The sequence below is a fragment of the Microchirus variegatus genome, assembly GCF_963457635.1.
Source record: "Microchirus variegatus genome assembly, chromosome: 10".
Classification (NCBI taxonomy): Eukaryota; Metazoa; Chordata; class Actinopteri; order Pleuronectiformes; family Soleidae; genus Microchirus; species Microchirus variegatus.
In genome coordinates, this window is record NC_139811.1 from 16565280 (window position 1) to 16590513 (window position 25234).

The 25234-nt window shown below is 40.7% G+C and overlaps 5 protein-coding genes across 5 annotated transcripts; 3 read left to right on the top strand and 2 right to left on the bottom strand.

The window, feature by feature from the left end:
- Positions 1-772: 772 nt before the first annotated feature.
- amn (amnion associated transmembrane protein) lies at positions 773-2206 on the top strand (the record flags this gene model as incomplete). The annotated part of the gene is made up of 1 exon (XM_083896997.1): positions 773-2206. The coding sequence occupies exon 1, from the start codon at positions 788-790 to the stop codon at positions 2204-2206; it is 1419 nt and encodes a 472-aa protein (XP_083753123.1). The 5' UTR covers positions 773-787.
- A 208-nt stretch (positions 2207-2414) lies between these two features.
- Positions 2415-6787, bottom strand: LOC310933237 (tripartite motif-containing protein 16-like). The gene is made up of 6 exons (XM_083896672.1): positions 6345-6787; positions 5469-5564; positions 5152-5385; positions 3830-4001; positions 3293-3367; positions 2415-3199 (listed from the first exon to the last, which is right to left on the bottom strand). Exons 1-6 carry the CDS (start codon positions 6753-6755, stop codon positions 2664-2666), a joined length of 1524 nt encoding a protein of 507 aa, XP_083752798.1. The 5' UTR covers positions 6756-6787; the 3' UTR covers positions 2415-2663.
- Positions 6788-9008: 2221 nt separating this feature from the next.
- On the bottom strand, positions 9009-13989 carry ush1ga (Usher syndrome 1Ga (autosomal recessive); the record flags this gene model as incomplete). The annotated part of the gene is made up of 3 exons (XM_083896807.1): positions 9009-9800; positions 10000-10453; positions 13826-13989. 3 exons carry the CDS (start codon positions 13987-13989, stop codon positions 9009-9011), a joined length of 1410 nt encoding a protein of 469 aa, XP_083752933.1.
- Positions 13990-16042: 2053 nt separating this feature from the next.
- LOC310932884 (proton channel OTOP2-like) lies at positions 16043-18579 on the top strand (the record flags this gene model as incomplete). The annotated part of the gene is made up of 6 exons (XM_083896271.1): positions 16043-16478; positions 16579-16715; positions 16817-16875; positions 17232-17374; positions 17468-18315; positions 18409-18579. 6 exons carry the CDS (start codon positions 16043-16045, stop codon positions 18577-18579), a joined length of 1794 nt encoding a protein of 597 aa, XP_083752397.1.
- A 1607-nt stretch (positions 18580-20186) lies between these two features.
- On the top strand, positions 20187-24853 carry LOC310933360 (Golgi apparatus membrane protein TVP23 homolog B-like). Its single transcript, XM_083896832.1, has 5 exons — positions 20187-20293; positions 20932-21021; positions 21335-21457; positions 21568-21696; positions 24738-24853. Exons 1-5 carry the CDS (start codon positions 20246-20248, stop codon positions 24777-24779), a joined length of 432 nt encoding a protein of 143 aa, XP_083752958.1. The 5' UTR covers positions 20187-20245; the 3' UTR covers positions 24780-24853.
- The last annotated feature ends 381 nt before the right edge of the window (positions 24854-25234 follow it).

The following is a 25234-nucleotide window of genomic DNA, read 5'->3' on the forward strand; positions in this document are numbered from 1 at the left end:
AAATGCGCGCTCCCGCTAGTGCAAGTGGTGTCCCGATTCTCAGAAAAATTAAGTTAGGGCAAGTTTAAGGGCTGTATCGCCCTCAATATTGAGATTTTCTAAGACCCTTGGGAGCAAGGGCTACCCAGAATGCATTGCGTGTTTTGACATAACGAAGATGGCGCCAAAAGCATCGACACGAGTACGCTACAAATTAAGTATTTTCTTTGTTAATAGAGATATTAAAATTATGAAAACCATTGTATTATCTTAGTTTAGGCCCATATTATGGATTACTGACGTCATTGTTGCATAACATTTATTTTTATTTTACGATTGTCTGAAGACGTATCTGCATTTAAGGGATTTAAGGGGTGTCCCATTTCTAAGTGACAAAATAACCCTCAACACTTTTTTTTCTTTGAGGCCCAGTTAAGATTAAGGGTTGAGCTTGAGGGTTAAGATAGGAATTGGAATTGGCCCTTAATCTATGTATAAAACATGCTGTAAAAAGTGTCCGGGCTGATTTCAAAGTGGAAGTAGAACACTGAACACTGAATTAAAACTGTCATCAGTCATAGTATCAGGACTGAATAATCTAATTAGATTATTTCACATCAGGGGTATTTTGAACGCATATCCTTATGTGGACAAAAGAGAGAGCAATTTCAGCAAGTTATTGCAGGAGATGTTAATCTTTCACATGTCACCTGCTTCAGCATTTGTGAGTTAACATGCAGTGGTGCTAGTCACAAGGTTGGCAACAAAGGTCACTGAATGCTTTGCTGGTCTGTCACAAATATTCAGGATGCTGAAACCACCGCACGCGCTCCTTCTCCTCTGTCTTGTCGGGGCAGGAGACGCCTTGTACAAGCAGTGGATCCCTGACACCAACTATGAGAATAAGACCAACTGGGACAAAGGAGCAGTTCCGTGTGGCAATGACATCGCTCAGTTTTCAGCCCAAAGAAAAGTGTCTGTGTTTGTGGAGACTCTGCACGCCGTGAAGGAGATGTGGTTGCCAGCTGATGGGGAGTTCATTCTGAATTCAGGAGCTGGGTTTTTTGTACTGCTGGGACAAGAGCCAGGCTGTGGACAAGGTGTCACAACCAAATTCAAAGACTCCGACTCTCTGCAGTGGTTTGATCCAGCTCTCTGGCAGGGAGCTGCAACACTGGACGATCTGCAGCGTGGAAATGTCCTGTTCTCAGTCCATGAAGAGACAGTCCCTTGCCAGTATGACGATGTGGTTTTCAAAGCTCTTTCCTCCTTTAAAGTGGACACCAGCTCCAGTCAGTCCAGCATTCCTGTGAGATCTGCGTCTGTGCTTGGGCAGAAGTTTGACAGTGGGTCTGAGTTTTCACAGTATCTCAGCTCGCGCACGGGTCGGCTGCAGTTTCACGGATCTTCTGCAGTCACTGTTGGGAATCCCGGCTGCGGGGACCCTTCTGGCTGCGAGTGTGGGAACTCCGTAAACCATGAGCGGATCTGCGGCAGTGTCAAATGTGCTGCTTTGGACTGTAAGATGCCTCTCAGCCCTGTTGGACACTGCTGTGAGGTGTGCGGCGCCATCGTCACCGTCCATTACTCCAGTGGTTTCAACATGCAGACTTACAGGCAACGGATCCATCACCTTTTTCTTGTCTTGCCACAATACAAATCCATCCAGCTGGGCATATCTAAAGTGTCCAGGTCACAGCGTTTGATGCTGATATTTCCATTCGGTGCCTCACCTGAGATCCAGGTGATTATTCTGGATGGAGGGGTTGGTACACAGGCAGAGGCTCTGGCCTGGGACATACTGAATGATGCTCGCTCTCATGGCTCCAGCCTTGGAATCACTGAGGCTGAATTTCAAGCCTCCTCTGGCAACAGCAGTGATCAGTCTGCAGGCAGTGTAGGAATGGTGGTCGGCGTTGTGCTAGGAGTTTTAATTGTTATTGCACTCGTTCTCATTGTGGTTGGCCTGGTTCGCAGGGGTGTTATTCGAATGCCGTCAGTGAGGCTTTCTCTGAGCAGCTTTAAGAGAAATAGTGATATTGGGGAACTTGGTGGCCCTCTCGACCATGGATATGCTAACCCAATGTTTGAAAACCTCAACACGCTGCCTAATATTCCCAGTCTGTATGGGGGTGACACCAATAATTCAATTTCCATTACTCAGACAGGTGGTGTGTACTTTGTAAATCCAGTTTTTGATGAGAATGAAACAGACTTTAATGCCTGAAGCTGCAATCAACTTGATGTAAATGATTTCCAAAGTGCTTTTCGTATGAACTTTATGATTTTACACACCTTCCACACCAATAAATCCGGGTTTTATCTGTAATAATTCAGAGATGTGATTAAAAACACACATATGCTGACAGTCATAGTAACTGAATGAACTTGTAAGACAAATAAAACAAGTGTACCTTTCCCATCATTAATGTCACATTTAAGAGCAGCAAAGTTACAACTGCAGTAAATTCCTAACACACCTACTGCTGCACAACATGCTGATGTTGTGGAGTTACCACTAGATGGTGTTAAACTTAATCTTCACTGCCATGGATTGAACGTGTTATGCAACCTCAATAAATATCTACAGTGTACTGTTTTGCTGTCTATTCAAACACACAGCGGTGGAACCTGGTGAATTACATATTTTGATATATTTATGATATTATTATAATTATTATACATCATTCTGTGTCAACCAGACAAACGACATTTTCATTCTTTGACAGCCAGACAGCAAGATATAAGGGCTCAATGAAATCAGCCTGGTATTTGTGGAGCAGTGTCATTACAGCAGTTACGTCGTAGAAAGACACAGAGCCTAGGTGAAAGTCAACATACAAGCCAATTCTTCTGATATTTCCCGCATCCACAGGCGTTTCCACGCCAGCATGCCAGACAAAGAAGCCTCGGCTGTTCCTTCCCACACACCAAGAAAAGTCATTTCCTGTGATGCAACAGTTGCTCTCCTCACCCTTACGATCAATACTCTTGTATGTGACTCCTACATGAGCTCCCTCCCCGCTCAGTTCTGCTTCAATGTAGTGCCTCCCCAAGTAAACACTCTGTGAAGACATTGCTTGCCGCCAATACTCAAAGCGTCCAGGGTGTTCTGGGTAGCTGTGCTGCCAGGGGCTGGTGTTGGTGAGCTTTCTATAGTCCTCTGTTATACGCAGGAAGTGATGGCTGGTGTCCGGGTCAAAAGTCAAACTCCTTGCATCTACAAGGCATATGGAAAGCAAGTTGAATATGATGACCATTTACTGTATGTGTCAAATTAAGAAGAATTAGTATCAGAAATCATTGTATTTACATTTTAAAAAGTCTTCTCTGGTCTCAGGATCGGCCGAGGGTGACAATTCGGTTTCTGGCTTCAGGGATTTAGGGCCTATAGTTTAGAAAGGTTATTCGTGAGGTGCTCTGCAATGCACTGAATATTGGATGATAACACAATTAATAACTGCATTCCAAAACAGCTGAACAAATGGGGATGTGAATTAGCTTTGAGCTAAACATGTAGAGCTGACAGTGAGCATGCAATTTGTTTTACGGGCACTTGAATTGATGATGGTCGTACATGAAAAACCAAGGGCCAATCAAAGTTAGTCGAATCAATCCTGAGGGGAACGTCTTTATCACATTTCATGGCCGTGGGGACTCGGTGTGAAAAGGTCACAGGCTCACTAAAGTCATTATGTTTCATTTATCTGGGGAAAATTAATGTTTATGTCATGGCAATCCATGCCTCATGGCTCAATATGATCCCACAAACACACACATCACTATTTCAGTGTATATTGTGTGTATATACAAGTGTGGGGGGGGGGGAAACAATACATTTAACACTCACCACATTGACAAAACATGGTCAGTTTGTCTCTGTAGGAAGAGAGAATCAGCTCACACAGCTCCTGCGTCATGTCAGTCAATACATGAAGGTATGAGGTTAAACGGTACATGCAGTTGATGTACACACTGGGCAGACATGTGTCTGGCACTCCTTTCTTCCACTCGGAGTATTCCTGGAACAAATAGAAGTAAAGCATGTAACAAATCCACGTAACATGTATCAGGTGTCACGGTGTGAAGTGACGTCGTCATGCTCGAGTTCTTGCGAAAGCGTGTGTTTACACTGTCAATATGGACACATCAAACAAACTCGATCTTTTCTCATCGAGTGGCAGATCATATGATGTTTCACCAAAGTCTATGACTCTTGTACAGTGGCTTAAATGTTACCAACATTCACCTACATTCATGATTTTACATACAGTACTGTGTAAAAGCCCTAAGCCACCGTTAGAATTGATGACCTTACGGTATAATTATTTCTCAATCGCTTTATTGGAACATACTGGCAACGTGTATGATGTTTTAAAATCTAAACTCGGGATGGGAATCGGTCAGTATCGGTATCGGTCCAATACTGGTCAAAATCACTGGATCGGATATCGGACAGATAGAAATGTAGAATTCGATACAGTCCAAAAATCCTATATATTGCATGCTTCACTATGCACAGGCTGTAGAAATATAAATAAATACCAAGTCATGTTTGTTACACAGAGAATTCCATCCATCCATCCATTATCTACTGCTTTATCCTTCCCTGGAGGGTCACGAGGCGTGTGGTGTCAATCTCAGCTGACATAGGGCGATAGGCGGGGTCACACCCTGGACAGTTCGCGAGTCCATCGCAGTGCCACATATAGAGACAAACAACCGTTCACTCACACTCTCACGCCTACGGTCAATTTAGAGTGACCAATTCACCAAATCTGCATGTTTTTGGACTGTGGGAGGAAGCCGGAGAACCCGGAGAAAACTCACACTCACACGAGGAGAACATGCAAATTCCATGCAGAAAGGCCCTTGTTCCAACCGGGGCTCAAACCCGGGTCTTTTTGCTGTAAAGGCAAGAGTGCTAACCACTGCGTCAATCGTGTGGCTCCAGTTGGAGAATTACGTCTTTTAAAATGAATCAGCACAAATGTGTTAACAGCTTCATAAATGGTCTAAAATAATATTGGTAGATACTCGAGTTTTTGATATCGGTGTCGGGTACAAAAAAGCGGATATCCCTAACATTAACTTATTGACAGCTTGGTAATCTACTGTGCGAGACCAACTTTCAGTCACATCATCCCAATCCAATTTTACTGTATTTTGGACCTGCAGGAAGTCAACGTCAGACTTGATCCTGGACATTTTGTTCACGTGAGCCAGCGTTTTCATCAGCTCCGCTCTCCTCTGCTCCAGATGTGCCTGGATGCCGTCTGCCTGTCGGAGGGCTTGTCTCTGCTCTCCCTCCAGCACATCCATTGCCCCTTTCATCGCCTCCGCCACAGTCGTCTGCACCCGGGCAAACTGCTGTTCAACGAGTGCACGGCTCTCCTGCACTGAGGACTTAAAGAAGGAGACAGAGCGAGATTAGAAAAGCTGAAGACTAGAATCAGGCATTTCTGGTGAATTGCTTCAGATGTCTATACCTTTATTAAGTCGCTGTTGTTCTGCAGTTTTTCAATCTTCTTCTTGGCTGCTGAAGCACTTTGACTGACCTCCTCTTCTTTCCTCTGTATCTCAACCTACAATCGTCAAAAACAGTGTATCAGGTTTTCAAATGTGTAAGGAACCAATGTTAGCCCATCCATCTTCTACGGGGGGGGGGGGGGGCTGGTGCCAATCCCAGCTGATACAGGGCGGAAGGCAGGGTACACCTTGAAAATTTCTAAATGAATATTTTTGTACTTTCAAGAAAACAAATCATTAGCTTAAAGTGGAGCCAGCAACACTCTGGCATGTGTGTGACTCCATGAAGAGAATCACGGAGGCTGAGATTCAGTTTAAGCAGGTTTACTTAGTATGAAGGTGCGACAAACAAATGATGTAATAACATAACCAAAAAAAAAAAGCTCAAACATTACATTTGAGCATGACTAAGTTATTTGGGAACATTACCTCTCAGCATGACTTAGGCAATGACTTTCATCAAAGAAAACGCGGTTAACGGTTAAATAAACAGTTGCTAACAGTAAAACAAACTGTGTAAAGTGTCAGTTGTCAAGATAACGATAAAAAGGCAAACACAAGTTATCTAAGTTTCATGAGGCATGAACACACACCTTCCCTTAAAAAGGAGAGACAGAGTGGATAACTGGGAGACTGAGGCCTTTTGTTAAAGACGTCTACTCTGAAGGGCCAACATTAGACATTTCAGAAAAAACTTAGGCTAACAGATATATTCAGGTATTACTTAAAAGTAACACCTTGACCTTTTGGTAACAACCAGCTTCCTTACAGGAGCCAAAATTAATAAAACGCTCTTGAACACAAGGCTTAATTGTGTGCATGAGTAAGTTTGAGACCTCAATCTGCTTCCGTGCCTCCACTATGATTGCCATTGAGTGCCCTCCGTGTTCTTGGACCTCACACTGCAGACACACACAGCAGTTGTCCAGCAGACAGAAGCGCTCGAGAGGAAGCCGGTGCAGCTCACAAGTGCGACTTTCAATGTCGTGGAGAGGAGCCACCAAACGGTGATTCTGAAACTTGACGTTTTCCAGATGAGGTCTGAGATGGGCCTCGCAGTAAGAGACCAGGCAGGTCAGGCAGGACTTTGCGGCCCTGCTGGGGTTGTCCATGCAGGAGTCGCACAACACATCATCTTCTGGGTGGAGAGAGTCAGCCGAGCGAGTCGTCGGCTCCTGCGGTTCTTCGTTTATGTTGTCGCCGTGTTCAGCCTCCTTCAGATTCTCCGTGCTGCTGATACTTGTCATGTTTCAGTGTTCCTTAGTCACCTCAAACCTGCTTTGCGTCCTTTCCTGCAATCTGAAGACCCTAATAGATGAATAAGAAAAGAATTTAAAACCACACCTAAGGCATGTGCTCTGCCAGTGCTGCACCCCTCCCTTGTTTTGCTGTCCTCTTTGCCCTGTATTCAGCCTCACAAAGCACACACATCAGATAGCAGCTATCTGGGGAGGAAATGACAAGCAAATCATGCAGCTGGGGAGGGAAATGGACATCCTCTCATTTATTTAGCCCTATAGCTAAATAAACACTACTTCACTGTCTTTACATTCTCTGCTACAACCGAATAAGACCTTATGTATAATTTATAAATGTAATATGTCCAATTTGCTTTACTTTGTGTCATTTAGTACATGGGAAACATGGTTGTGTTCAATTCAAGAGGCTTACATACAACACAGCTTATCTTGTGACAAAGCTTCCTGACAGCTTGACTTCTGCACAATGCCAAAAGAAGTATTTTTCCACTCTTTGTTTTCCAGTGTCTGTTTCCCCGTCACAGGCAAGCGCCAGAGGCAAAATTATGGCTTTGTAAACAAAGACCGTATGTTTTCTGACCTGTAGACAAAACAGAGCATTAGCCACACTCCAGTGATAGATTGATGAGAAAGCATTTGTTTATTTTTTTGAATTTGCCCAATGACAAAGTTTCTCAGCAGAATTCCACATACAGCTTTATTTTGTAATTTATTATTATTATTTAGCATCTAATGCTTTTTTTTATGTTTAATTGATACATTTCAGCTTTGGTGCACATTTTTTGGTAGACAGATAAGAAATACCCAAGCATATCATCATTATGTAACCCATAATGTTTCATGCATGTTTTTATGCAGTTATTATGCAATTTTAGAATAAATATTACATCATTTCTCTCTCACATATCCAGAAATGTGACTCAGGACAAATGTCCTAGTTTCCTTTCAAGGTTTTTATGGCCTTGCTATTTAAAAGGCACATCTCACTCTTCATTTTTACTTGGGCTGATGAAATATAGCAGGTATGGTTCGGTAAAGAGAGCAAAACATGTGGATCTGCCATCTTAATCATTTACAGCATTAAAAAAATAATATTTGTACAAAGAATCCTACTAAAAATACCCAAAAAAGACTATAAATGTCAAGTGTAAAATTAGGTTGCATAAAACAATTGGAAGACGAACAAAACAAATAATTCAATTGCGTATAAAAACTAAATAATACAAATTACAGTGAAGCTAATGTCATAGATTTATTTGGAGACAAAAAAGACACTTTTATGCACAGGCACAAGCAATGCAGGCACATAAGATGGTCGGATTTTACCCCACAGGGGCAAACACATTTAGGGGACACAGACCCCACAATTGACTCTTTGTTAACTATGCCACATGGCATACAATGAAACAGTAGAGCACTACACTCTATAATAGTCTTTCAGATTGTTAAACCATGCAGCACGGGGATCTCCAATCGACCAACATACAGGGATTTTTCCAGTTATCCTTCTGTGTCTAAGACCGTAAAAGAATGATCACTTTTTGTTTTACATATTCATGTTGACTGCATCCTTCTTTTTTGTTGTTGTTGCCGTATCACCACTGAGCTACAGTGGTCCACTGACTGTCCACTTTAAGACCATTTACTGCAGGGCACGAGTGAAAACGAGAGGTGAACACACTCCCAACACATTCTCTCAACACTGCACCGTGCTCACTGTGCTTAGTAAACATATGCGCACAATTTTACCTTCTTCTTTTTTTATGAACCCAACTCCAGACCGCTGCATTGAATATCAGTGACTGTGAGATTGTGATACTTTACTTTACTTTCTGAGTAATGAGGAAAGGACCATTGTTCCGTACTGGAAAAGTAATCTGACCTGAATACAAAATGAGCATCTGTTTCCTTGATAACTGATAACTGACGCCTGGCAGAGCTATGTTTTCCTGATAATGTGGGTCAGCGACACGTGTTACTGACTGCAAAAGTAGGTACAATTTACAGATCTGAACAGAGGGAGTGCTAAAGAGCAATGTATTGATGGGCAAGCCTACTTTATGTATTTATTTATTTATTGTGATTATGTTCATGGAGGTTCCTCCTCCATAGAAAACTCCCTGCAACCTCAAGTTTACATTGAAAGTTGGCACACATATTTTGCTTCATATCAAATCCAATGTGCTGGAGTTTCCAGTACGTGACTGCTAAGATACCTTCCTCACTGAACTGTAAAAGCAGTCACAATTCGGTGTCCTCGATACAGTCGGGGTCCTCTATTGTTTCCAGCCGCCTCTTACAGGCATCCAAGAGCTTTTTCCTCGGCCCTAATGGGATGTGGATACTCTTAAGATCAAAGTCAGAGCACAGAAGCAATGCTTCCAGGTCAATTTTCTCTCTTTTAAATATTGAGTAAAACTCGCTCATGCTCTGTGTGGCCAGGAAAACTTCCAAAGAGCTCGTTTCAGGCTCATCATCATCATCCAACCCTAATTCGACTTCATCCCAGGGCAGCTCCTCTACGTTCCTCTCCTGTAGGCTGCGTGCACTGCCAATGCTATCTTGGTCATGACTCCGATACTGCTGTAGTCGACTGCGTAATCTCACTGGCATCTCTCCACTGGCCTCATCCCGACCGCCAAGGTCAAACAGCCCCCCGCTCAAATAATTCCTCCTAAACACCATGGTGCCCAAACCAGGACGGTTGAACAGGGAATCATGTCCAGAGTCAGTGCTGATCTCGGAATAGTCCATATCAGGCCCATGGAGATCAGGCTCGCTCATGGCACGTGAAATGGCATCGTCGCTGTCTCTGGGGAACATGTCGCGAATGTTGCGGCGGCCCCGGTCCTTCGGGTTCACGTACGTCCCCTGTTTGACAAACATGACATCGTTGCCAAGCTGAAGTCCAGAGAGGGAGCGCACACTCTTCCTTCCGTCCTCGTAGATTTTAAAAGTCCCATCTCCTTGTTTCCTCTTCTCCAGCTTCCTCTGGATCTTCGTCTTCCCTCGATTTGTGGCATGGAGAGTAGCCTAACAGGATAGGGACACAAAGAGTAAACACTCATAAAGAAGCCAGTATGTGATCAGCGAAGTAACACTGAATAGTATTATTATGCAGTTGGTGACAAACTGAATTGCAGAAATATACATGTCATTCCTTTAGGAAAATATGTATCAAAAGTGAAATAAATGCAATAACTTGTTTATATTCCAATAAAAAGTTCCTGACCTGTGAATATGGCACACTGACAGTAGCAGCATTGAAGTGGCGCAACTTATGGCTAACAGAGCTGCCGGTGTAGCTGGAGAAACTCATGACGTCAGATGCAGAGGCCTCGGAAGCATCCCTGTGAAACTTTTGCTCCATGCGTTTGTGGTGTTTCTTCTGCATCTTCATGCACTCTTTGATTCGCCGCTCGGCCTCGCGAAACGCCCGATTCTTCAGCTTGCTCACCAGCTTTGGGTTGAGGCCCGTCTGCTTGGCCGCGATGGAATCCAGGTAGCGGACGCATTCCATGTGATTCTTTGTGGCGGACATGTCCAACGGCGTGTGGTAGTCGTTGTCCAGGCACCATATGTTGGCACCAAAAGACACGAGGAAGAAGAGGCAGTTGAGGTGACCGTTGGCAGCCGCCAAGTGAAGTGGCGTGTTCCCCCATATGTCACACTTGTCAGGGTTTCCTCTGTGGGTCATGGGAAACATGAGATACAACCTTAATTCTCGCAGAATATGTATCTATAACATAGATTGTAAATAAAGCTCCCCTCTTTGATCCACTGTTTATATGACTTACTTAAAGTTGCATATTACTTTTGAGAAACCATGGCATTGACCTGTCATGGTTGGCCAACCATACACACTAAGAAATCAAAGTACGACACTGTACCTTTTGCTGTCGCTCCAGTTGTACCCTATCAGGGTACAAGCACTGTATCTTTCTCTAGTGTGTGCAGGTACATTTTTGTCACTAGGGGTGCAGAAATGTTTCTTTAGAGGTACAAACAAGCACATATACACATTTTAAAGGTACAGTGCTTGCACCTTGATAGGGTACAACTGGAGCGACAAAGCATGTGAACCTTTTTTTTTTTTATTAACCACCTGGCAAAGAGGGTGGTTTCAGTAAAACAATTGTACACAACATTTATAATTACGCAGGCCAAGGACTTTGCATATAAGCAATATTTACCCTTGGCTGACAGCCCAAGACCTTAGCATCACCTCTGCATGTGCTGGACTGTTGCTGCAGGTCTGTAATATGACCACAGGCTTGCCAGCACCACTGCTACACTACCTGTATCCAGTTTCAGGGACAGCTGAATACTAGGTTGCACTTTACTCCGAAAACACAATAGCGCATGAGCAGTGATGTCATGCTGAATTCCATGAGTCAAAACATGAAGTGTTTACTGCTGGTGGGATGATATAAACAACAGAGGCATATGGAACTTTTACTTTTTTTTTTTTTTCTTTTTTCATCAAATTAAATCTACTAACTCTACAGAAGCTTGTGTACTTGCTCATGACTCAAATACTGTTCGAAACAAATATTTCTTATATCGTTCTTATAATCACTGATGTTCAAATGTTCAGATTCGTCACGCCTGTAATTCATTTTAATTAATACATGTTCTTTCTAGTTTAGGCTCCTCTATAGTTGTTGTTACAGCTGGGGTGGACATGTTTACTGAACTGTGTTGTGTCCAGTCTCCTTCCTCCAAAGTTGCCACGTACAGACTGCTAAATATTTGATGTGATGACACGAAGCTGATGTTGAGGTGCAGATGTATTATTGATGGACAGTGTTGTAATGTTTTCACACAGGGAATGTGTGTCAGCTCTGCCAGACCCAACCCGGGCAGCGATTGGGGAAGTCCAACTCTGATTTCAGCCCTCTGCTCTTACAGGTCTATGTTCAAACACTTCCAAAGACAGAATTAGCTCTAGGATCACAGATGTGAGTCCGTGATGGAGTGTGTGTGTGGCGAGCAAAAGATGACAGCATAGAACACAACGGTCAAACAAAGGAACCCGGCTAATATGAGGGAACATAATGATAATGTCCTCACATGCTATAAACTGACAAGACAAGATAAACAGTGGTAAGCTATGTACATTATTTTTATGTCAAGATGAAACATTGATCACCTTCACTACTCAAACACGCTTGTCATCAGATGGGATCATCGACCATGACAGCTTTATGTGTCATAATTTACGTATGTCCTAGTAAAATGCTGACCGCAGCTGTGATAGTTCTGCTCACTTATTCCCGCCCTGCGTTTTATCACATTATGGGCTGTTTTTATCTTCGCCTCCTTTGACAGCTTGATATTACTGAAGACGACCCAATACAATATATTTCCCAGACAGAGAAGAGCGTGGCACCTTCCCATGAAATTATGAAGTGGCATTAACGAGTCTGGTGCCTCTGCGAAACATTATGACAGCTGTTAATGTTTCATTTTAGGACCTCATGTCAAACAAGAGTTTATGTTTTGTGCTATCAATACAGAACCAATATGTCCCAGGAAGACAGATACCATCAGATCCTTGTTTATGCTCACAATCCGTGGGAAATAGGCTTTTCTGCCTTTCTGAGTGTGCGTGGGGTTTCTTTCCTCCCCCAGTCCAAAAACATGCAGATTTGGGGATTAAGTAAATTGTAAAATCTAAATTGACCATAGGTACCGAGTATGAGAGTGAGTGGGTGTCTCTATGTGTCCCTGTGATGGACCGTGACCTGTCCAGGATGTACCCCACCTTTTGCCCTATTTCATCTGGGATTGGCACCAGCGCTCCTCTGCAACCCTCATGTGGAGGATAAAGCGGTAGAAGATGAATGAATGAATGAACACAATGAGCCTCGATTTTTGGCTTCATCGTGACATTTCGCAGATAATGAGCCTGAAATGCTGATAAAGGATATTGACTCACTTTTACAGTGAACTTGAGTCAATTAAGTGAGCTGATAATGGGCCAATTTTTCTGACCAGGTCAGCCAGAAAAGATGGGAAGACGACGAATGGTCTGTTGGATGTTTCCTCATTACAACTGCCCATGAAAACCACGCAAGGGTGTCTCCACTTTTTCAAACAGCACATATCCCGAGTCAATAAAAAGAACTTGAATTTCACGATTAAAGGTAAACATTAAACACAGGTGTCTCATATTTTTTGCCACGGAGGCTCCTTCTAAAACATACATGTGCACTGTTTATCTATTAAATCATGATTTTGAATTAAACTTCGTAGGCCAACATGGATGTTGTGTAGATGACGGTCGATCAGCTGCACTACACTGGACCTGGATCACGATTGTTGTGCCTTCAATGTTTCCAAAATGAATAGTCCAATCTTTTTGTCATAATAATATCAGTAACAGCCAACATATATGACCTCCACAAGGAGTTACAGAACTATCACCATGATGGGAAACCTCAAAAGCACTCTTGAAGTTTTAACTTTGAATGTACACCACACAAAGCTGTGTGTTTCTCTATAAGATTTATAATATCTTACGAGTGTTCGGCTCACCATATAGCTTTGGTCAGATCTGTCCAAAATCATTTTCTACAATAATTACTGAACGTGATGTAGTGTCCAGGTAACACTGCATGACAGAACATGTTTATAGTATGGTAATAAATGTGTAATGGGAAATAATATTATGGTTGTGCCATCCTATTTCCAATGTTATTCCAAGCAGCATAGTAAATCATGGTGTGTGTGTGGGGGATAATATTACAGAAATATTGTGTTAAATCCAAAGTCCAGGTAATATCTTAGTAATTACAAATACTAGTACTTTCAGTGTAGGCTATATGGAAATGTTTGGGAATCCGAATCAAAAATGATTACACTATTAAGTGGAACTCCGTCCTTCCTAATGTCCCACACATGTCCCATCACTATTACCATACAATTACTATAAAACCAAAATCAACATAATATTACCACAATGAACGTCCCCAAACAAACCCATAACAACCGTCGCCGTGGTTACTAAGCTTTGCGCACTCATATTCTACCGGATTCATAAACTTTCCACCCACCCCCTCGCCACGATGAGCCGCAGAGCCTCCAGGTTGCCGTGATAAGCAGCCCATAATGTCGGTGTCATGCCATCCTCATCCGGTGCGTTGAGATCCTTCCGAGTCGCCTCCTTCAGCAGGTCCAGGTAGCCGTCCCGGGCCGCCTTGTGGTACCTGTCATTCATGGTGCAGAATTAGTCCTCCCTGCTCGGCTCCAATACGCTTCATCAAGTCCACCATCATCGCCGTCGTCGTCGTCGTCATGCGGGCATGTGGTGGGCGCACAACGGTGCCCCTTTGTCCCGCGGTGTCCCAATTTCAATAGCTTTCCTCGTCGGTGGTGGAGGAGCCACACCGGCAGAGTGCGTCGCTGGTATCCAGGGACGCCACCACGGAGCGCGCAGCGCGCTTATAGTGCTCCCCGTGGCCGGCGTGGTCCAAAACAGACTCGGAACAAAGAAGTCTGGGCATTGCATTTGTTTATTGTTGTCTCTGTTCCCCTTTCTCATGGGACACAAGAGACTCTTGTTGTCCTGTCAGTGCCAAGACACTTTAAAACCTTATGGGTATTTACGTTTTTGTTACATAATATCTAAAGCCATATATTTATATTTGAATGTATAACATAGTTCATCAAACTTTATTCCTCCAAACTAATGAAATAGGTAGTTGATGACTGGACTATTCATTGCAAGTTGCAATTGCATAATTATGCAGGAAACTATGAACACATTTCTAAGTGTAAAAGTATCACTGTGGCGGTAAGTGTCTTTATTTTTCCGTGTTCCTCTCAATAAACCATTGTTCTAATGTTGAACTTGTTGCCAGTAAGACACAATATGCAATTTGAAGTTGAACAATGGAGTATTTCCTGATGGAGTTGTAACAAAAAAAAAGCTCCTCTGCAGTCAGCCACACCCCTTTGAAAAGGATATACATTTGCCTAAAAGCTCCAAAGAAAGTAAAGTAATCGGCACTGACCACACACTATCAGTTTCGTTGTATGCACACTGTCCATACATTCATATTTGAACTTTAAAAAAAAAAAAGAAGAAAAAAATAAGAAGTAGCTTTGGCATGTATATTCCCCTTACTGATGGAAGAATTGGGAAAAACCTGCTGCCATTTGAAAGTATGTGACTGTGGCGTTGATCTAACCTGACCATGCTTAACCAGTGTCTCAGAAACCGAGGTCCCCAGATATGTATGGTATGACCCAAGTGAAACTTACATGACAATAGGGAAAGATAGTGGTCAGTTATCTATGCATTTTGCTTTGAGGAGATAGCCACAGGCACATGACATTAAGCTATGAATAGTATTTAAGACCTCAAGGTGTTCGACTTCAAGCACTTAAGAAAAAATAAAGTGTGCTGTTTTTGTTGATGATCAAAGTATGCATGTTGACTTTCATATTTGTTTTGTGCACACTGCTAAAACTTTGAAGTAAGAGACTGACATTTCAAATCTATTTGTCCAAAATCAAAAAACCTGCTGTTCATATGAAAAGGAACCGGTTTTTGTATTTGGGACATTGTAAGAAAATGTTTTTCTTGGAAACATCTTTTGAACTTCACAAGACTATTTAGTGCACAACACACTGTGTTTGGGGATAATATGGTTTTGTTAATAACAGATTTATTGACATTTATGACTCTGTACAGTAAACAACTGTGGCTTTGGAGGAGTATAAAAGCCACGCTCATTCTGCGCCAGACTGCTTCTTAGGATCAGACTACATCAGGTAAGCTTAAACCTTTTCTTTATTTGCATAAGGTCACTGCTTTGTTGAACTGCCTGATCTTGGCAAAGAGTAAAAGCATTTTTTTTTTTTGTATTATTGTTGTTGACGTGTTATATTTCGACACATTTTATTTCACATTTTATCAGAGATGGAGAGCAACATTTTGCTAACTTTTTCAGGGAAATTGTTTAACCCACATTAATATGTGTATTATTATTCATTACAGCCTTGTTATCATGCATTGCTTGGCAAAACAAGGGGCACAAGAGAAGGAAATTAAATCCCATTTGTTTATTTGAAACTGCTCTTTTGTGTAGCACTGACAGGGTGACAATTACGCTGACTTTGTGTTCATGGAAAAGTTTCACCTGGGCGGGATCTGTGATTAAAGGGAGCCAGCCAGTGGGTGTAGCTGTTAAACCTGTAATGTCTCGTATGTGGCCAGATGCATGTGACAAACTATTCATTTGTGAACCGACTGAGGAAGGGGAACCATGTGTCTGAGCACTGGTCGTCCATGCCAGTGTCTGACGGACGACAATCCTTGTGAACCATGCAGACTGATGGCCAAAGACAAGGAGGTGGAGGAGGTCCATCTGTCCAATAACATCAGTGCAACGAGTCAAGCATCGGTCACATGTGAACCCGATCTGAACGAATCTCACGCCGCAGCTGGGAGCAAGACGAGCCGAAACTGGGGATGGATAGTGTCTGTGGTCATTTGTGGAAACATTTTGCTGCCGGGATGTGCCTTGGCCAGTGGCATTGCACACAACAAAGTTGACATCAAAATTACGGACCTGCAGATTTTCCAAATTATCCTCATCGTCCTCACGTCCATCTGGATGATCTATTACTCCATCTTTGTGGCCAGGAATGAAGATGCTGTTCTTTTCAAGGATTCCCATGCTGGACCAATATGGCTCAGAGGTAAATATTGTTATGAATTATTATTACAATATTAGCATTTTACTTACAAAGTGTCAATGGAATTAAATGTGTCTCCTATTCTGTGTTCTTTTTCTGTCAGGGGGACTTGTGCTATTTGGAATTTTGAGCATTATCATGGACATTTTCAAGATAGCCAGCTATGTGGGCTACCTCCACTGTGACTCTGGTGTTAAGGTTGCTTTTCCCGTGGTGCAATTTGTTTTTTTAATTGTGCAGGTAAACATGTCTAAAGTATCAGCACGTTACATAAGGCCACATTTCTGACTAAAGTCTCTGAGCTTGTAGAACATTAAGATAATCTTGGAATTATTTTGCAGACATACTTCTTTTGGGTCCATTCAAAGGACTGTGTGCAGCTGCAAAGGAATTTAACACGGTAGGTGACAATTTTCACTCGTTGGGTCTGGCGTAAAAAATAACTACCCTTTAAAATGGGTTTTGCAGGAATTTATTACATTCACTGTTGTATTTATGTTTAAATTAACAAGAATTTGGCCAACTTTTTATTTTCATCATCTATTAGTTGGTCTAGTTTCTTAGTATATCAAATGCTCTTTGGTTAGAAAAACAAGGTCTGAAGTCTAGGCTCAGGTTTAGGTTCTGCTAAAGTTTTTGTTTCATATGTATATGTATATGCATATGTATATACACACACACATATATGTATATATATATATAATATGTATATTTTGTGACTGTAATTGCCTTTTTTTACCCTCATCCTCCCTGTAGCTGTGGGCTGATGCTCACCCTCTCCACAAACCTGGTCGTGTGGATGACAGCGGTTACTGAGGAATCCGTTCACCAAACAGTCATTCCCGACTATGACAGCAACACCACTAAACTCTCTGGAAGAAACATGTACATCAGTAGAGGTAATCAATTAAGCTATCAAGTAGATTAAATCACTAAAACACAAAAACACAGAAGAAAAAATCTCACTGTCTGTATTCTGTTCTGTCTTACAGCAAGTTATGGAGACAGCAGCTGCAAGTGCAGCCACACTTCATGCAGCCTCTTCAAAGAGGCCTACTACTATCTGTACCCTTTCAATATCGAGTACAGTCTCTTTGCTTCTGCCATGGCCTATGTCATGTGGAAAAATGTCGGCCGGGTAGTCGATGATCACCCCCATCACGAATTAAAAATTCATCCGAAAGAAGTATTTATTGGTCCCGTGACAGGAATTCTCTTAGTCATTGCAGGTCTGGCAACCTTTATAGCATATGAGATGGAGATGGCAAACAAAAGCAAGTACGACAGTGTAAAAGACAGAGCCATAATGATGCACTTTGCCATGAACATAGTCATAGTCACCACGATGTCCGTCACCACTGTGATTGGCTGTGTAGCCTACAGAGCAGACCACAGGGAGCATAATTCCGAGAAAAATCCAACACGCAGCTTGGATGTGGGGCTGCTGGTGGGAGCTTCACTGGGACAATTCATCATCAGCTATTTCACTATTATAGCCATGATAGAAACCGGAGCCAAAGGCTATTTAAATAGGCTTAATGTGACTTGGGCTGTCCTGATGATAATCCAGTTGGGCCTGCAGAATTTATTCATAATCCAAGGCCTGCATCGGGAGCCCTACCATGAGTTGCATCCAGTCACTGTGGTTTCAAATCCATATGTGCTGCAGCCAGGCAAAGATGTGAGCGGCCTCGAGGAATCAAACATGGGTGAAAAGTCTAGCGAAGTGCCCGCAGAGCACAATGCGCACGGACACACGACCGAGCACAAACACAAACTGTCATGGAAGAGACGGGTGTTAAAGGAGGTCTCTGCATTTCTGCTGCTGGGCAACGTCATTGTGAGTAAAACTTCCCCTCGCTGCCTCAAATGCACCATTCAAAAATTCACAAACTGTCCCTTTAACCCATTCTCTTGTCTCTTGCATCCACAGCTGTGGATCATGCCAGCATTCGGTGCTCGTCCTCAGTTCGACCACGACGCAGAAACGGAATTCTACACCTTTGACATATGGGCTGCAGTCGTCAACGTTGCCCTTCCGTTTGGCATCTTTTACCGCATGCATTCAGTCGCCAGTCTGTTTGAGGTTTTACTGACCTCGTAACACAACAGTTTGTCAAGCTATATGTTTGTTTTGTTTTGAAATTATGAAACTGTTTTATACTGTGTTAGAGGTACTTTGTTTCCAACATGCTTTTGTTATTTCTCCACAAAAGAAAGTCATTATTTTTTTTTTCAAGTAGATGTTGACTGAAGAATATGATCACGTGTTGTTAAGATAAGTGATAAGTGAGATAAGAGAGTCCTTTAATATTGTTGCTCATACAGCCTGTAAATGTGACGAAAATGAAAATGTATTCTGAATTTTTTTTCATTGATGTTGATCTTGAACAATTTAATGTTTCATGCTGTGAATGCACATAATAAAACAGCTGAATGAAAAGGAATGTTTTTGTTGTTGTTGATATTAAATATTATTGTTGTTGTTATGTAATCGTTCATCATCATTTAATCTATCCTATGTTTTAATGTCCTAGGATTTTAATGTCCAATGTCCTTGTGTCCAGAAAAAGCCCTTTTTAAATAAAATGTATTATCAGGAACTCTGATTATCAGCTAAATCTACCCACCCGAGCCTACGTTAAGAGAGCACTCACTCATTATATTCACTTTGATTAATTATTTTAATAAGTATTGTTTCCAAGATAAATATATATTTAAAAACACACCAAAAGTTATTTCCCCATTTTTTTTTATTTTCTTCTCTTGAGTTAATAATAAAAGCTAATGGACATGAGCATTTTTCAGTTGTGTAGGTTGTGACAAATTGCTAGTGCTGGTAAAATTAATGTTTTTTTTGTTTTTTTTACTAAAATATATACTAAAATGAAATTATTAATATCTTTGTTGTCATTGTACAATTAAATTATGTGAGGCTCTGTCTTAGTACACATAAAGAAGTAAAAGATAAGAATAAGATAAAAATCAAGCACCATAAAATATAATCATATAAAGTTAAGCACTTTGAAAACTAGAATACATTACAAAGATACCAACACGTTAATGTAAAGTATAAGTAATGGAAGCAGAATTCAATGAAAATTGAAAAAAAGTGTCATATTTCCATAAGTACTTACTTACTTATATATATTATATTATATTATATATTACAGTACACACACAGGGCTTAGATTTCAGTCAGGCAAATGTGAAGCCAGACTCACCTGGGGTCCTTAGCACAAGGGTTTGTTTACATCCACGTCACCAGGAAGTACATCCTGAAGTATCTCAGTCAAAGAATGCTGCGACAGGTAAATCATCTCAAATTGGATTTTCTGTAGATTAAGAGAACATTGTGATTAATTGAACACGATGCGAGTCTAAAGTGATGTTTTAGACTTGAAACATTGGTCATTTCTGAGACGTAAATTGCGAATCAAGCGGAAACAGGTAGTTATTCTGCGCTTCAACGTTCACTAGGAAATGCTTTTCTTTTTTTCAGGACTCTCAGGACGCCCCACTTTTTGGCGAAGAACATGACCACGGCAGTCGGAGGAAGTCGAACATTAGGTAAGATTAGCTGCTTTCATGACTAAGGAGACACCTGTCCCATATTCTGACCAAAGTTGGTCCATTTAATCTGCAAAGATTAAAACAATTCCATTTGTTTCAGGCATCCTCTGGCGTCATTCTTCCACCTGTTCTTCCGAATAAGTGCCATTGTAGTGTACTTGTTGTGTGACTTCTTTAGCAGCCGTTTCATTGCCTGTATGGTCGCCATCATTCTCCTGCTGTCATGTGACTTCTGGACTGTCAAGGTGTGTGTTTCGTCTTATGTCTAAATTAGGGGTCTCAAAGGCATCTGTTCAGTCGGGGTGGGCGATATGAACTTGAAATTATATTGAGATATTACAAATATTTTTTTTTATATAATGATATTTTACAGAATTTCAAAACAAAAGCATTTGTGTTGATATGGAACAATGTATAGTTTACAATAATAAATTGTTTAAGATGCTAAATGAATCCTAATTTAAAAAACAGCATACGGAAACAAACTGTTGTGACATGATGTTAAGTGGCGGGACGCGTGCATGGGCTCCGATTTTCAGACCTCTGCTCTAGGGTTTGCTTTACCTGAAAAACAGAAAATATCAAGTGAGCAGCAGTTTTCTGGCCAAACATTGAAGACCAAAGGAAGGCAACATCAACTGACATGTTACAACCATGATACAGTATGCAGGAGATTATCTCTGAATGCATGAATGCACATCACATCAAACCTTGAAGCAGATGGATTACAGCAGCATAAGACGACACTAAATGCCACTCCTACTCTGTTATGTGTTCTGCATAGCTAGCACGGTGGCCAGTGAGTGTATCTGGTGTTTATAACAGACTAAATCATAGTACCTTGTTTTCATTCACACTGTTTCTCTTTCTCTTCTTCTTTAAGAATGTCTCTGGCAGGTTGTTGGTTGGCCTTCGCTGGTGGAATCAAGTGGACGAAGATGGAAAGAGCCACTGGGTGTTTGAGTCTAAGAAGGTAAGTAGAAGAGCCATGTGCTGTTTTGCAGTGGACTCCATTTAGCTTTGCTGGATCACAGTCAATTAACCAGTTAAACTGGACCATGGCAGCAAATACCTTGCTTTCTACAGAATAATAGTGATATTATTTCACCAGATAGATATCTAATATCATGTCAGTATTTGTCTTGTGTTTTGTTTTTTTTAACAGTTTTACAGTGTAATGAAGCAGCATGGACAAAAGAGGGTAGTGTTACATGAAACAACTGCATTGTCATGTGACACACTGGTATCATTGGACAAGACAGAACCTTGTTTACATTTGTTTACAGATACACAGTGTGAAAACGACCAGCGCTGAGTCACGGATCTTCTGGCTTGGACTCATCGTGTGCCCCATCTTCTGGATCCTCATGGTGGTCACCACCATCTTCTCCTTGGAGATTAAATGGCTGGTCAGTTTTGTTGTTTTTTGTGTGTGAATGGATGCCAGTTTTATGTCTGTCAGTCTGAAAGGGATAGGGAAATTACGTTTTGTGATAATGTTTGTGATTTTGTCTCACAGGCTGTTGTGTCGATGGGCTTGGTTTTGCAATGGGCCAACTTGTATGGTTATGTCAGATGCAAGCTGGGTGGAAAGTCCAACCTGAGAAGTTTGGCGAAGGACTACATTGGTCTTCAGATTTTTCAACAGGTATTGTATCATCCTCCACATTTTTATACAGTGAATTGTTGCATTAACAAACATATATATATATATATATATATATTATGGCATGCCGTTCAGGAAATTAATCTTTGAATATATATAATGAAACCTTGAATATATTGAATGAAACCTTGAATATATATAATGAAACTTGAATATATTGAATGAAACCTTTAATATATATAACGAAACTTGAATATATTGAATGAAACTCGAATATATTGAATGAAACCTTGAATATATATAATGAAACTTGAATATATTGAATGAAACCTTGAATATATATAATAAAACTTGAATATATTGAATGAAACTCGAATATATATAATGAAACTTGAATATATTGAATGAAACTCGAATATATTGAATGAAACCTTGAATATATATAATGAAACCTTGAATATATATAATGAAACCTTGAATATATATAATGAAACTTGAATATATTGAATGAAACTCGAATATATATAATGAAACCTTGAATATATATAATGAAACCTTGAATATATTGAATGAAACCTTGAATATATTGAATGAAACCTTGAATATATATAATGAAACCTTGAATATATATAAGGAAATCTTGACTGACGTCAGACTTCGCGGAAGTGCCTGCGGCCATATTGTGTAACGAGTGGATGCTGCAGCAAAAAGTGACAATGAGTCAGGCCGCTCGCAATCTCGTTGCAGCAATATTAAACAATGAGGACATCATTAAGACACTGGCGAATGCGTGTGAAAATCCTCCGATACACCTGCTCAATATGCTGCCCGTTCTTCTGACGAAGAAGTTCGCTCCCTCTTTAACTGTGGCAGACCGACTACAACAGCTGTTTATCAGGCCAATCTCAGCATGCCTTCAACCTCACAAAAGTGCCCCAAAACAGCCCCTGTGTACAATCTCCGGCCGTAGCCCAAGACACAAGCGGTAAGAATAGCTAGGCTTTATTTAAAACTAGATGAGGGCTCTCAGTAGATTACATATAAAGATATACATCATATTCTATATCTCGGTGGAGCGGATGATGAGCCCTGGTAACAGCGAATCCTTCATAAAAAAGCAGAACTATTAACGGAACACTCTGCTGTGTGTATAGGTCTGTATGGTTAGCTTGATTTAGGTTTCAGGTGATTTAATGAAGGTAAACACAGTGAATGGCCGTGCGTAATGGCACTGCGCTCTGACGCGGCACTTCTCCGGGACTGGAGAAGCTGCTGCGACTACAAGGATTTTGTGAAATGAAAGAGAAGCTCTTCATATATTGTTTGGACATAATACGAATCACCCACAATCACAGACCAATGCAGGCTGAATATTTAGTTTAATATTGAACGTATTTGATGATCGGCGACACATTGTCAGCTTTGGGCACGTTACTCACACAGCGGATTGACAGACAGACAGTTTTAACAGTTACACTGTATTCATGTATGTATTTTGTGGTTGATATATGCCATTAAACTGTGTTACAGTGATAAACACAGCAGTAATGTAGTAATATATTTTTTTAATTCCATAGAAATGTTCTCCGTAAGGCATAATCTCATTATGCATTTGTCTGTCTGTCAATCCGCTGTCAAACTGACAATGTGTCGCCGATCATCAAATACGTTCAATATTAAACTAAATATTCAGCCTGCATTGGTCTGTGATTGTGGGTGATTCGTATTATGTCCAAACAATATATGAAGAGCTTCTCTTTCATTTCACAAATCCTTGTAGTCGCAGCAGCTTCTCCAGTCCCGGAGAAGTGCCGCGTCAGAGCGCAGTGCCATTACGCACGGCCATTCACTGTGTTTACCTTCATTAAATCACCTGAAACCTAAATCAAGCTAACCATACAGACCTATACACACAGCAGAGTGTTCCGTTAATAGTTCTGCTTTTTTATGAAGGATTCGCTGTTACCAGGGCTCATCATCCGCTCCACCGAGATATAGAATATGATGTATATCTTTATATGTAATCTACTGAGAGCCCTCATCTAGTTTTAAATAAAGCCTAGCTATTCTTACCGCTTGTGTCTTGGGCTACGGCCGGAGATTGTACACAGGGGCTGTTTTGGGGCACTTTTGTGAGGTTGAAGGCATGCTGAGATTGGCCTGATAAACAGCTGTTGTAGTCGGTCTGCCACAGTTAAAGAGGGAGCGAACTTCTTCGTCAGAAGAACGGGCAGCATATTGAGCAGGTGTATCGGAGGATTTTCACACGCATTCGCCAGTGTCTTAATGATGTCCTCATTGTTTAATATTGCTGCAACGAGATTGCGAGCGGCCTGACTCATTGTCACTTTTTGCTGCAGCATCCACTCGTTACACAATATGGCCGCAGTCACTTCCGTGAAGTCTGACGTCAGTCAAGATTTCCTTATATATATTCAAGGTTTCATTATATATATTCAAGGTTTCATTCAATATATTCAAGGTTTCATTCAATATATTCAAGGTTTCATTATATATATTCAAGGTTTCATTATATATATTCGAGTTTCATTCAATATATTCAAGTTTCATTATATATATTCGAGTTTCATTCAATATATTCAAGTTTTATTATATATATTCAAGGTTTCATTCAATATATTCAAGTTTCATTATATATATTCAAGGTTTCATTCAATATATTCGAGTTTCATTCAATATATTCAAGTTTTATTATATATATTCAAGGTTTCATTCAATATATTCAAGTTTCATTATATATATTCAAGGTTTCATTCAATATATTCGAGTTTCATTCAATATATTCAAGTTTCGTTATATATATTCAAGGTTTCATTCAATATATTCAAGTTTCATTATATATATTCAAGGTTTCATTCAATATATTCAAGGTTTCATTATATATATTCAAAGATTAATTTCCTGAACGGCATGCCATAATATATATATATATTCATATATATACATATACATATATATATATATATATATATATATATATATATATATATATATATATATGCATATATATATATATATATATTCATATACATATATATATTCTTAATTTCTTTTCACTAAAGGCAATGAAGCAGAGGGACTCTGAAGGTAAAGATGCAAAGTGACGATGGTCTGTACTGTCACTGAAAACTCAACTGGGAGAACATTGTATTTACCTGATTCATTTTGGAAAGAGTGGCTGGTCTTTTCTGAGGTTATGTGAATTTTGAACATGTTTTTTCTTGTGCATTTGATTTAAGGAATGACTGTGAACTTGTCTTTAATACGAATGTACTCACTTAAGTCCTGTTTTTGAGGTTTTAATATTTTACATTCAATTGGACATGAGCAGGTTTATGAGCCGAGTTTACCACCAGGCAGTGGCAGACAAAGAGACATTACATTCTGAACATTTTGAGCCATCACTATCACACTTAATTCCAAGATGCACAGACACAAACACAAATAACATTAGAAGGTGATGTTAAAATGGGTGAGCTCTGCGTGGATATTTCATCGCCCTAAATTCAGGGCACTTTTCTGAGAAATTGTTCCTGTTGGTTTGAACTATGAACTCTTT